Source organism: Rhinatrema bivittatum, chromosome 2 (genome assembly GCF_901001135.1).
Source record: "Rhinatrema bivittatum chromosome 2, aRhiBiv1.1, whole genome shotgun sequence".
Classification (NCBI taxonomy): Eukaryota; Metazoa; Chordata; class Amphibia; order Gymnophiona; family Rhinatrematidae; genus Rhinatrema; species Rhinatrema bivittatum.
In genome coordinates, this window is record NC_042616.1 from 243,115,846 (window position 1) to 243,129,572 (window position 13,727).

The 13,727-nt window shown below is 43.8% G+C and overlaps 1 protein-coding gene across 1 annotated transcript in view; it reads left to right on the plus strand.

The window, feature by feature from the left end:
- The window catches only part of MRPL3 (mitochondrial ribosomal protein L3), a 186,069-nt gene that overhangs the window by 157,183 nt on the left and 15,159 nt on the right, over positions 1 to 13,727 (plus strand). The window contains exon 9 of the mRNA XM_029589336.1: positions 2,092 to 2,169. Within this exon, the coding sequence (XP_029445196.1) occupies positions 2,092 to 2,169 (78 nt within the window). The remainder of the gene's footprint in view (positions 1 to 2,091; positions 2,170 to 13,727) is intronic.

The window sequence follows — 13,727 nt, forward strand, 5'->3', positions numbered from 1 at the left end:
TTTTTTTTTTTTTCACTGTCAAGCCAGCAGGACAGCTAGAGCATGTAACAGTGGCCAGAAATACTCTTCAGGGTCATCACCCTGCTTATTGCTGTCTCTGGTCATGTGAAGCAATGGCTATTGAAGGTGCTGCTGGCAGCACATCTCCCCTCTTCCTTTCGGTGCAGTTTCAGAATCCTTGTGGCAGTCAACAGCATTCTTCCCTGCCTCCTTTTCATGCTAGTTTGGGCTTCTTGAAGCTTCAATCTTCTTTTCCTCAACATGGGATTAGGCAGCAGGAGCCTTAGATTAGAGCTTCTCAGCAGTTGTACTTTACCTCCCTTCTGGCGGATCCCATGTTGGAAATCACTGGACTGGATTAGGGGACACTCCATGAAGTTACTTAGTAACACATTTAAAACAAATAAGAGAAAATACCTTTTCAATCAACACTCAACGCTCTGGAATTCATTGCTGGAGGAGGTGATAAAGCTGGATTTAAAAAAGGTTTAGACAAGTTCTTGGAGGAAAAGTCCAAACACTGCTATTAATCAGGTAGACTTGAGGAGAGTTACTATTTATCCCTGGTCGTTAGCAGTATGGGATCTCTCTATTAAGCCTGCCATATTCCACGCTTTCTCCACTTCAGATTGCACCGAATTCCACTGCTAGAATTCTGGCTAACACGGATAGGTGGCAATGCATTACTCCGTTTTTGTACAACTGGCATTGGTTACCAGTTGAGTTTAGAGTCAAATATAAAGTTTCCACAAGTGTATACAAATTCATGGATAACACTGATTATCTTGGATTTGCTCTCTTTTGAAAGTTTATAACCCGCAATGAACACTCTTGGGTCATCACAATCCAAGCTGCTTACAATTCCTCCAGTAAAGTCTGCATGGCTGGATGAGGCACATGAGAGGACTTTTTCCATTGCTGGTCCTACAAGATGGAATGGCCTTTCAGGGAGTCTAAGGCTAACTGTTTGTATTAAATCTTTTTTTTTTTAAATGCAGAAGATACATTTTTTTAAATCAACATTTGGTCATCTGGAGATTTAGTACATAGTAATGTTTTGTTTTGTTTGTCTGTGTTCTGTTGTTTTTAATCCTTATATTTTACTATATACTGATTTCGTTTTACATTGTTGTTTTATCATGACGTATGTTCATATTTGCCCGGTTTTATGCTTGTAATGTAGTGAATCATCTTAAACCTTGTCTAGCTAGTCTATACATTTTTTTAAAATAAATGTATGGAATCTTAACAGGTACTTGTGACCTGGACTGGCCACTGTTGGACACAGGAAACTGAGTTTGATGGACCTTTAGTCTGATCCAGGATGACAGTTTTTATGTTCTGTGTCTGTTCAGATTTCTCATGTTAGCAATTTAAAAAAAGTTGCTACTTTTCATTACTATTTTTGTGGAATAAGTATTCAACTAGTGTACCCAATAGCAAGATTAACTAGTTGCTGACTTTAGATCTTAACATTTTTCACACTCTAGATGAAAAATGTGTAATGCTAAATTTTCTTCCCACCGTGTTTACACGAGAATGAAACCAAATGGGATTCAAAATGTATAGAACCTTAGTTTGACTGCAGTTGCTACAAAAGCTGTACAGCCCCTGCAACATATCAGCCAATCAGAATGTTAAATTGGCTAAGTTGTTCCCTGCATTTCTGTTTCTGCCTCAGGTTTTGATACTGTGTGCCCTAGCCTAACAAAGAATACAGCAGTAGGACTGTTTCACTCTCCAAGAGTGGAGTTTCCACAATGTTACAAATTGAAGGCGATAATTATAAAGAACCCACATGTGAATTTCCTCCTCTTTTCAATAGCAATGCCTACAACATTTCTATATATTTACCACAATTTATTGTGTTGTTTTTGGATTATATATGCTGTACTGTAGTACTTCTTCTACTCTCTCAGCCATGCTCCTTCACCACATCTCCGTTCTATGACACCATCTATGTTGCCTTTTCTGTCAAATGAGTACAAACCAGTTGCTAACCCTCTATCTCACTCTGAGTACCATGGTCAGAGAGCAAGTACAAAAATTCTTGTAATTAATAAATTATAACTTGTGCTTTCATTGCCTTAGGTATGGAGAGTCAACACGAAGCACAACATCATATATGTAAATGGTTCTGTTCCGGGGCACACAAATTGTTTATTGAAGGTAAGGTTTGTATTGTTGCTATTGCTTGTAATTGCTTGCCATATTTTGCTGTTGTAAGATAGATTATAGCCATCTTGTCTGTTAGTCGTCTGACCTGCCTTTGATTTCTAAAATTAGACTAGCCATGGCAGGTGTTCCAGTAAAATACCTTTACTAGGGAAGTATATAGTGATAGTCACGGGAAGTTTTAGTCCTAAAACAAACCTTATTATAGAGCAAACAAAATATTGTACAGCAAGATTTAAGCCATGGTAACAAAGTGAATTTATTTAACAGCTTTATAAGGTTATTCACTTGCCGACAACTAAGAGAAGTCAGAATCTTTTCAACATTGTATAGCAATCTGCCAAGTCATCTCCTTCCATATCTTCCAAGGTGATTTTCCCATTGCTGTGAGATATTAGCATTGCTTTACAGATCTCTGGACAATAGGACAGCCTTGTGATACAGTTGCTGAGCCTTAAAGGATACGAGACTGTGGGCACAGTGCGGCATGGAGCAATTCCCACTTGAGTTTATCTGCTAGCAGCAATCTAGGGAGCAGAGATGCCAGAAGATATGAGAGCATGCCACTGATGTGAGTAGTGCAGGAGTGGCCTAATCTGGCTCTCAAGAGCCCCAAATGGGTTTGGTTTGCAGAATATCCACAGTTGACTCTGCATGTAATACATTTGCATAAACTGTCTCTGTTGTATACAGATATATCTCATACATATTTATTGTGGCTATCCTGTAAATCAAGCCTGTTTCTGGCTCTTGAGGACTGGAATTGGCCATCCCTGAACTAATATCTTGTGGCTACTGTTTTTTGGCTGATAAGCTGTAATCCTTCTGGGTTACCGCTGGGTTGTGAGACTGGAAAATTGGGCATCCAAATGGCAGATGAAATTTAATGTGGATAAGTGCAAGGTGATGCATATAGGGAAAAATAACCCATCCTATAATTACACAATGTTGGGTTCCATATTAGGTGCTACAACCCAAGAAAGAGATCTAGGCGTCATAGTGGATAACACATTGAAATCATCGGTTCAGTGTGCTGCGGCAGTCAAAAAAGCAAACAGAATGTTGGGAATTATTAGAAAGGGAATGGTGAATAAAACGGAAAATGTCATAATGCCTCTCTATCGCTCCATGGTGAGATCGCACCTTGAATACTGTGTACAATTCTGGTCGCCGCATCTCAAAAAAGATATAATTGCGATGGAGAAGGTACAGAGAAGGGCTACCAAAATGATAAGGGGAATGGAACAGCTCCCCTATGAGGAAAGACTAAAGAGGTTAGGACTTTTCAGCTTGGAGAAGGAGATGGCTGAGGGGGGATATGATAGAGGTGTTTAAAATCATGAGAGGTCTAGAACGGGTAGATGTGAATCGGTTGTTTACTCTTTTGGATAGTAGAAAGACTAGGGGGCACTCCATGAAGTTAGCATGGGGCACATTTAAAACTAATTGGAGAAAGTTCTTTTTTACTCAACGCACAATTAAACTCTGGAATTTGTTGCCAGAGGATGTGGTTAGTGCAGTTAGTATAGCTGTGTTTAAAAAAGGATTGGATAAGTTCTTGGAGGAGAAGTCCATTACCTGCTATTAAGTTCACTTAGGGGTAGATTTTTAAAAAATGCGCGTTCGCGTACTTTTGTTGGCGCACCAGGCACAAACAAAAGTATGCTGGATTTTATAAGATACGCGCGTATCTTATAAAATCCTGGATCGGCGCGCGCAAGGCTGCCGATTTTGGGCAGCCGGCGCGCGCCGAGCCGCGCAGCCTGCCTCCGTTCCCCCCGAGGCCGCTCCGAAATCGGAGCGGCCTCGGAGGGAACTCTCTTTCGCCCTCCCCTCACCTTCCCCTCCCTTCCTCTACCTAAGCCACCCCCCCGGCCCTATCTAAACCCCCCCCACCTTTGTCCACGGATTTACGCCTCCCGGAGGGAGAAGTAAATCCACGGGCGCCAGCGGGCCGCTGGCGCACCGAGACGCAACCCGGGGGCGGTTCCGGAGGGCGCGACCACGCCCCCGGACCGCCCCGGGCCAAAACCACGCCCCCGGGCCCGCCCCCAAAACGCAGCGTCGGTCGGCCCCGCCCCCGACACGCCCCCGACAAAAACCCCGGGACTTACGCGAGTCCTGGGCCTCTGCACGTGCCGGCAGGCCTATGGAAAATAGGCACGCCGGCGCGCAAGGCCCTGCTCGCGTAAATCCGGGCGGATTTACGCGAGCAGGGCCTTGCGCGCACGCCCCTTAGAGAATAGCCACTGCCATTAGCAATGGTAACATTGAATAGACTTAGTTTTTGGGTACTTGCCAGGTTCTTATGGCCTGGATTGGCCACTGTTGGAGACAGGATGCTGGGCTTGATGGACCCTTGATCTGACCCAGTATGGCATGTTCTTATGTTCTTTCTGTGTGATAGATATACCTTTATCATTTTTTAAAATAAGAGACTAAGTATTACTGGTAGTGTCTTATTGTTTGACTGTTGTGAAGGGGTTTGGCTTCTCAGAACCACTTGTTTTCCTCAATTTGTGTTGCAATCCGTGTGGCCACACCTGCAGCAGTAGGCAATCTTGAATTGCAAAACATGCCAACTGTAGCACCAACTTAAATAACAGTGCTTACATTTGGCTAAGACAGTGCTTCCATCTTCTTCCAAAGCCCAGTTTTGTTTGTATGTATGTTATTTATTTAGATTTAGCTCATGCCTTTTTATTGGTAGCTCAGCACAAGTTACATTAAAGTACAGTACATATTTCTGCATATTTTTACAATATGAGGTTCATTTACTAAGCTGTGATGAAGCTGTAACATACAATATACAGCATTTATCAAGAGATACACGCGATATCGCTTTTTTATTTATTTATTTGTTTTAATTCCATCCCCTATTAAAATTAGCTGCTCTGCATGCATTTGCATGGATAAAATTAACTAGTGCATGCAAAACAGCTAATATATAGTTAATCAAATGCAAATAATTAGAAAAAATATTAAGCCGCGTTATTTTTATGCACCTGGAGGAGGTGTAGATATAATCTGTCAGGAACATCGGGATGCTAATATATATCCCAATGTCCCCGGGATTCTACTTAAAGGGTCGTGTCATCCCCAAATCCCCCCTCCCCCTACAAAGAAATTGCCCCTGGGGTCTAACAAGACCCCTGCCTACCCTCTTGAGGTGGCACAGGCCCAGAAAATTTTTAAAAACTAAAAAGTCACTTGGTGACACCCCCACCCTTCCCAAACACCCCTCTGTTAAAGCCAAATACCCCTTCCCCATCAAAGCCCCGCCCCCAGCAGCAGGCATTCCACATGGGATCCCCTCCCTAAAATACAGCATAATCTCTGGGATCTAGTGGGACTCCCCACCACCCTCCCTTGCATCTAAAATTGGCCTTGGTAGACTAGGGATGCCCTTGTTTCACTCATACATTTAGAAGAATCATTGGGGGAGCAGTGGCAGCGCAGAACAATGCCTTAGCGCACCAGACCTGGTCAGCACCATTTTCCAAAATGGTGCCATCCTGCCTTTGCCCAATGTGATAGAAGCAAAGGCCTGGAGCTAGGAAGCATTCTGAGCTGCCACTGCACCACCACCGATTCTCCTAAAGGTATGGGATGTCTGGGGTCGGCCCCTAGACCACCAGGGCCTATTTTAGATGCAAGAGAAGGTGAGGCTATTTTATATAAAAGAGAAGGGTCTGGGAAGGGGACAGGCATCACTATGTGACTTTTAGTTTTTTTGTTTTATTTTACTTTTTGAGACCACACCACCTCTAGAGGCAGCAAAGGTGTGGTGGGCAGAGGTTTTCTTTCTGCACTTTTCAGGGGAACTGGATCTAGGGCCTTCAGGCTCTTTAAATCAATGGCGACTCCGTGTGAAGTAGACCACCATCATGTGTGTTTTAGGCCTTGCTGCTTTATTTTTTATTGCGGAATTTTTTATCACAATAAAATATCGCAGTTTAGTAAATGACTCTCTAAGTTTTCATTTGAGGCAATGGAGGGTGAATTGACTTGTCACAGTTCACAAGGTACGTCAGCAGGATTTGAATCCTTACTTCCCTGGTTCTCATCCCATTGCTCTAACCACTAGGCTGCTCCTGCACTCTATGTGCTGAAATTAAAGTGCTGGCAGAAAGATTCTTCATAAATTGGATTTTCTTTGTGTAATCACCAAAGCAATGAAGACCTTATGCTGATATAAAGATTATTTTGATAAATCTGTCCTATCATAACAGCTGCTTTAAACATGTGGAAGTTTTTAGGCGTTCCAGGGTGGCTGTACTGATCCCTGCTAACTTGTATTTAAAGTCTGAGCTGGCTCAGATGTTTTTTTATTGAGAGCCTGCTTGAATTAGCAGTAGTGCTGGCAAGGGGTTCCCACAACAGGGCTTCACTTTGTGACTGATTGGCACTGTAAACTGTATAAAATAGAGAAGCATAACTCAGGTAATTAACACAGTCTTGTTTTATCCTCACTTTGCTGTTAATGCTGCTCACTATTCATATTTGCTTGCATATTTACAATTCGTTCTAGGATCTAAGGACTTAGTAATGCCTAGTCTAATAGCCTAATAAAGTTGGATTTTTCTCTCACAAGTTCAAAGCTGAAGTAAATATTTATTGCATGAATGTCAATTACCAAATACTGCTTTCATAAAGAAAGGGGTTGATGTTCTGATTTGCATGAAGTAGTAGAGAGACCTTAGAGTAGGGGTAGGCAAACTAAAGCCCATGGGCCAGAAGCAGCCTGTCACCCTGTTTTGTCTGGCCCACCTACCTTGTGACAGTGCTCTGTTGTGGCCAGTCCACCCATGTAATCCTCACAGGCTTGTTGTCGCGCCTCTGTGAATGATGTCGGCTGAAGAGAAAGGTAGAGAGCCTATCCCACAGGCAACCAAAGAGGAATGAAGGCCCCCAGGGCTGCCGACAGCAGCAAAAGTGAGTGAGAATGAGTGAGAGAGAAAAGGGGGAGTGAGTGAGAGAAGCCTATGAGTGGGAGAGAATATTAAGTGGGGGCCCACCTCTCCCCTGTCTGATAGAGAGAGCTTTATGGGTGTGACCCCCCAGCACTTGAAGAGCTCCAAGAGGAACACATACTCCTGACCCCTGTTACAAAGGAGAACCAGTAATGTGGCCCCAGTTCTTATCTCTTTAAAGAAGTATTCAGACCCTCACAGGCATTGTTAAGCGTGTCCTAGAAATGTTTTATTAAATCTATCACTCGGACTATTAAAAAGATCTTGTTTTAAATAAGAACGTGTGACAAGGTGCAACTAACACAGCTATTTGCAGGTTTGTTACTGACTGGGCAGATAGCCTGTTTGTGAAATTTATTATGTACAGTATAGTATGTTTTTATGTGAGCCACTAAGGATGTTGGATTACATGGCATACAAGACTTTTAAAACAAAGTTTCCCCACCCCTGTCTTAGGAGTGAGCAGGTTCATTTAAGAGTAACAAGGTAGGACCCAGAAGAATGCTAATAGGCAAAGGGAGAGATATTACTAGTAGAAAAAAGGAGGTGGTGATACCTCTGTAGAAATCATTGGTGAAATCTCATCTGCAATATTGTTTCCAATTCTGGAAGTCATACAAGCAGAAGAATATAGACAGAGTAGAGGCAAGCCAGAGAAGCGCTACCAAAATGGTGCAGAACCCACCTTAGAAAACAGGTGGGAATATGAGAGAGAGATTCAAATACATCGAAGATGTAAATAATTCACAAGAAGGAAACATGAAAAATAATTCTTGAACAAGGTGTCATGATGTGAGGTTCTAGTGGAATAGATGAGAGGCAATGTGAGGAAATATTTCTTCACAGAAAAGGTAGTGATTCATTGAATAACCTTCCAGAGGAATGACGACACTGTTTTAGTTTCTCTACCTCAAGAAAGCATGGGTTAAGTGACTGGTTAGTTGAGAGGAATGAAGATAAAGTTGAAAGTCTGGTGTGCTCTGCAATATTGCATAGGAAAGAAAAATGGAAAGATTGGATGGACCTTTTGTTTATCTGCCAGTATATTGTATGTTTCTATGGCTACAGTGGTAGAACCAAGAGTTATTGTAACTGTTGAGTGTTTTCCTGTGCAATAACACAGGAAAAAGAGATTTAAGGAATGAAGCACATTGTTTTATTGGTCTAATCTCGGGTGCCTATTGTAAAAATGTTCTGCATCCAGATGGATAATTAAGGGTTGTATTACATGTAATTAAGAAGCAGCATTTAAAACAAAAGAGCTTTCCCTTTCTTTCTGACTGCTCAATTTATTAAGAAGTAACTTTGATGAATTAGGCAAGGAATATGTGGCAGATATTTGTAAAGCATCAATTGAGACATGTATTTGGCAGGTCAGTTCTATTCAGTATGAGGATTTTATTTCTCAGTTACTTAGTTCTCGCTCTCTCCTATGCTACTATCTCTGCATCTGTCCCTTGCTTCCTCTTTTTTCATTATATCATTACATGAAGCCAATGTAGATTTTCCAAAGTGGGTGTTACATAATCAGTATAGTATAAAAGTGCAGTAGTACTGTGATAACTAGGTGTTTTATGCTTTCTCTTTTTAGTAATCAATATTTCATCAGAAAATATAAATTGTTATCCAAACTGAATTCAATTCAGAATTATCTCAGATAATTCAGTATTTAGAATTTTAGACAATTGTCATCTTTATTACTTTCACTTACAAAAGAAAAAGCCATTGTCTTGCTTCTTAACCAAGTATTTTCCGCTGGATAGTCTACTTTAGACCTGTTTTAAAGTCCTAGAAATGTTATTGATATATGTTTGTTGGTATTAATTTTTTAGTATTTTAACATGTTGCTTTAATTATAGCCACCTTGATGTTTCAGGGAAAGGCAGGTAATCACATTTTAATAAATAAATTCATATCAGATTCAGTTGTACCAACTCTGTCTATGGTGAAGGCTCGAATACTGCAACAGAATTGTAAATGAAACAAAAACAATATGTAAACATGAGGTACAAGATAAAATTTGACACCATGACAGCCCTCCTTGTTTCTACTATTGCTTCCTTGCTTCCATCGTCAAGCAAGGTTGAATTAGCCATGACACTTGGGTGACTTCATCTAAAGACGCCCTGTCTCTCCTAACTCATAGAGCTTTTGCTCTGCTGAACATATGCAAGAGTTCCTATGCACCTGCTGCCTCATGAGCCCCTCAGTCTTTTTATGTCCAAGCTCCTACGTGGACGTGTACTCTTTGGTATTTCATAGTTTCTTTTTTGATCTTAACTTGCTTTGTCAGCCGCTTATCAGCCTGATATTTGTTATAAATGTCTAGAACTAGACCACAATACAGCAAACCACTATGATAATAGCCGGATATCACAGAGTCCCAGAGAACTAGGGCCTAGAAGATGGAAGAATTTTGCAGGTTAGTGAAAAGCTAGAGTTGTTCCTCCTTTCAAAATATGGCTGCCTTGAGCTCCCTCTATACTGAGTTGAGCAGGAGCTTCTTGAGCAAGGCTGCACCTTCTGCGGCACTGGTCTTCAGATCTACCACTCTATGAAATCGAGCAAAGTACGGAAGCACCTTGAACCAAGGATCTGTAAATCGACAAAGATGTTTAATTCATTGATATGTTTAGAATCTAATCCATCGATGCTCCGCTCCCTAGTGCAGTTGGAGCACCAGATCCCTGCTCCTTCAATACACTCAATGTTCCATGGTGGGAACAATCAACAAGAGGCTCTGATGGTGATTCACTGCAGTTAACTCGCTCCATCTTAATGTCCTTATCTCTGTCCTGTTTCCTTGAGTAAGGACTTCGTCAGGAGTCTCCAGATCTGATATGCTACGTGGTGCCTCTGGTCTCTGTACATTCACCAGTTAAGTTGACCCAGGAGGAGGCTTCTTCCTGGAGTCCATTAGGAGCTTCTCAAGAGAACAAACTTTGTTGGTCTCTGAAGAGGATGTCTCTTCCTCAATTCCTGGTCAGAGAACACAGCAGCCCATAAACCAGGTAATGGAATTGGTGAAGACTTTCTTTGCCTCATTGGCAGTTAGTGACAAGGAGGGCACCCTTTAACCTCTTCTGTCCAGAGTAATGGATTTGTTCCTTCAAGGGGGAGTCCTTCTTGCCTCCACACCTTGAGCACTCCAATCAGAAGTCCTAGTGGTGGGATCCAGCCCCCAACATCCCTCTGTGCAGAGGTGTCTAGCCAGTCTGAGGACATCACCGTCTGGAGCATGCCCTGGGAACATTCCTCTTTGAGATGACCAAGGACCCTGCCCCAGTTGCCTTCTTCTTCATTGGGTTCATGGTTTAGTGTCCCTTCACTTCTCGGTTCTGAAGAAGGATCTGTGGGGATTCTGTCTGACTTACCTGATCCACCAGGGTATGCTTCTGTTGTGATTCCGCTTGCGGGAGGGCCCCGCAAGCAGCCTCACTCACCCGAACGCTGCCGACTCTGATGCTGTTTGTTAGCCGCTGCCTTCGCCATCACTTCCTCTCGTGGCCTGGAACGCCGCCTTCTCCGCAGACCCGTGCAGCCATTGCTGCAGAAGGAGCACCGCTTCACCCAAAGCCCCCTTAGCCTTGTCGCTGGCTCCCAATGCTGACTGGATGCTGCCTCTGCCATCCATGCAGCAGAGGAGTGCCACCGATGCTGCCATGGTCTTTGCGGCCTGTGTCTCGCCAACTTCCATCCCTGCTCCTGCACGCTGGTCTCTCCTTAGGCACGTTCACAACAGATTTCAAGGGCCTGCAGCGGGAAATACCTTAAGGCCTCCTAATGATGTAATCTCCTTCCAGTGCTGTAAAAGGGCTCTTCATTCTTTGTTCCTGGCCTTCGCAAACGTCTGCTAGTGCTTTCAGGATCCTTCAGGTTTCCTGTTTCATGTTCCTATTCTCCTGGTTCCTGTGGTCTCTTTGTCTTGTTCCTGAATCCAAGTCCTTGCCTTGTTCCTGGTTCCAAGCCTTGGTCCTGTTTGGAGTCTTCAGAGTCTTCGTTGCTGGCTCAAGTCTTCGGAAGTCCTTCCTTGGTTTTAAAGTCTGAGCCTGAGTTCCTGAATCCGGTCCCTGGTCTTCGGAGTTCTTGTTCCAGCTTCTGTCTTGTTCCAAATCTTTGAGTCCAGTGCCTGCACAGCACCACTGAATGTCCTGAGCCTTTGTCATGTTTCCACGTCCTTAGCATGTTGTCCATGTCTCCAGAATCTTCAGAGTCCTCAGCCTTCGTCTGTCCCAACGCACAAATCATTTTGCAATGGCAATCCAAAAGAGCTTTCAGGTGGCCTGAGGGCTACCCCAGATACCAGCATTGCGTTGCTGGGCCTCAGTTCCTGGTCCGAGTGTTCCTAGATCCAGGCTGTTCCAAGTTAAGTGTTCCTAAGCCAAGTCAAGAGAGTTTCCTGTTTCAGCCAGCCCATGCCTGTATGTGCTCGCCTGCCAGAAGTGTGGACCACGGCCAGCCCCGGGGTTGTGCGGGTCGTGTCACGGCACAGGGGCTCATGCTTCCTTACCATAAAACCTCCGATTCCAAATTCTTGGACAAACTGTGTAAGGTTTTGGGAGTGAACATCGACAAGGACCCTATACCAAGGTCTTTAGATATTTCTGGATTCTGAAATTCCATCCGAGCCCATAGGAATCCCTATGGGATTTAGAGACAAGAATATGGGAGAATCTGGCATCCTTTCTCCAATAGCCAGGAAACTGGATCTCAAATAGTGTCCAGCAGACCTCGGTTTGGGATAGTCCAGCTACCACTCCAGTCAATAAGAACATGCCGTACTGGGTCAGACCAAGGGTCCATCAAGCCCAGCATCCTGTTTCCAACAGTGACCAATCCAGACCATATGAACCTGGCAAGTACCCAAAAACTAAGTCCATCCCATGCTACTGTTGCTAATAATAGCAGTGGCTATTCTCTAAGTCAACTTAATTAATAGCAGGTAATGGACTTCTCCTCCAAGAACTTATCCAATCTTTTTTTAAACACAGCTATACTAACTGCACTAACCACATCCTCTGGCAACAAATTCCAGAGTTTAATTGTGCGTTGAGTGAAAAAGAACTTTCTCAGATTAGTTTTAAATGTGCCACGTGCTAACTTCAAGGAGTGCCCCCCTAGTCTTTCTATTATCCGACACAGTAAATAACGGATTCACATTAACTCATTCTAGACCTCTCATGATTTTAAACACCTCTATCATATCCCCCCTCAGCCGTTGTTGGGTTTGTGGCATATTGTGGACCCTTGGTCCAAGTGGCGATGACTCCTCCCATGGGGAGGAGCCCCGTGGGGAACCACAACGATTGGCTAGACTCTAGTAAGCAGACACTGAGGAAAGAAAGCTTTATTATATTGCTATTGAAGAGTTGAATCTTGCCCAAGGAATGGACAGTACTGTAGTCCAGCGATAACACAGTAAGCTCAGACAGTCTCTGTAGTTGATGATCTCACCCAGATATAGCAAAGGTGCGGTAGTGTTCCGCAGTGCGGGATAGGCCGAGCACCTGAAGGGTGGAATGAAGAGAGCTGGAGCGTAGTGATACTCACAGAGTAGCAGTGCTGATAACTTCCTTCTGTAGTTGAATGAAGAGGGGACCCGAGGTCCGAGATGCAGGATACCCTGAGTAGAGTAGGCCCTCGAGGAGTGAGTACCTAGGAGTGTTGAGGGTTCCTGAAAGAAAGCAGACAGGACCCCTGAGGACCGGGTGTCCTTACGGTTAAGGAGATTAACCCTGGAGGGCGAGTAGAAGCAAGAGGCCCCCGAGGAGCAGGTACCCAGAGCTTCCGTAGGAGCGAGAGACCCTGGAGGGTAATGAGGAATCCAAGCGAGTAGCTTAGAAGCGGTCAGAGTAGCAAAACTGAAGATCTTGCTAACTCGTTCAATTGGAACGGAGCTGAGGTTTAAATACCCGGAGGTACTGATGTCATGCGGTGGGGTCACTCCCGAGGTTCCCGCCATGACGTATTCAAAAACGTAGGCAGCATGCGCGAGCATGCCCTAGGAGGCCTCAGTAAGAAGCATGGCGGATGGTGACGCCCATGCTGGCTCGGACACGCCGAGGGTTTCGGCAAACAGCAGCGGAGGCAGCCATTCTTCCAATGGAGGAGGAAAAGGGTAAAAGAGAGGTGAGGCAGAACGGTCGCAGCCGTCTGTAACCGACGGATGCAACAGCCATCTCCAAGCTGAAAAGTCCTAACCTCTTTAGTCTTTCCTCATAGGGCTGCTGTTCCATTCCCTTTATCATTTTGGTCGCCCTTCTCTATATCTTCTCCATCGCAACTATATCTTTTTTGAGATGCGACGACCAGAATTGTACACAGTATTCAAGGTGCAGTCTCACCATGGAGCGATACAGAGGCATTGTGACATTTTCCGTTTTATTCACTATTCCCTTTCTAATAATTCAGAGTAGTTAAATCACAAGCAGACTGTGATTCATTACAGGAGGACCTTGCAAGACTGGAAGATTGGGCATCCAAATGGCAGATGAAATTTAATGTGGACAAGTGCAAGGTGTTGCATATAGGGAAAAATAACCCATGCTGTAGTTACACGATGTTAGGTTCCATATTAGG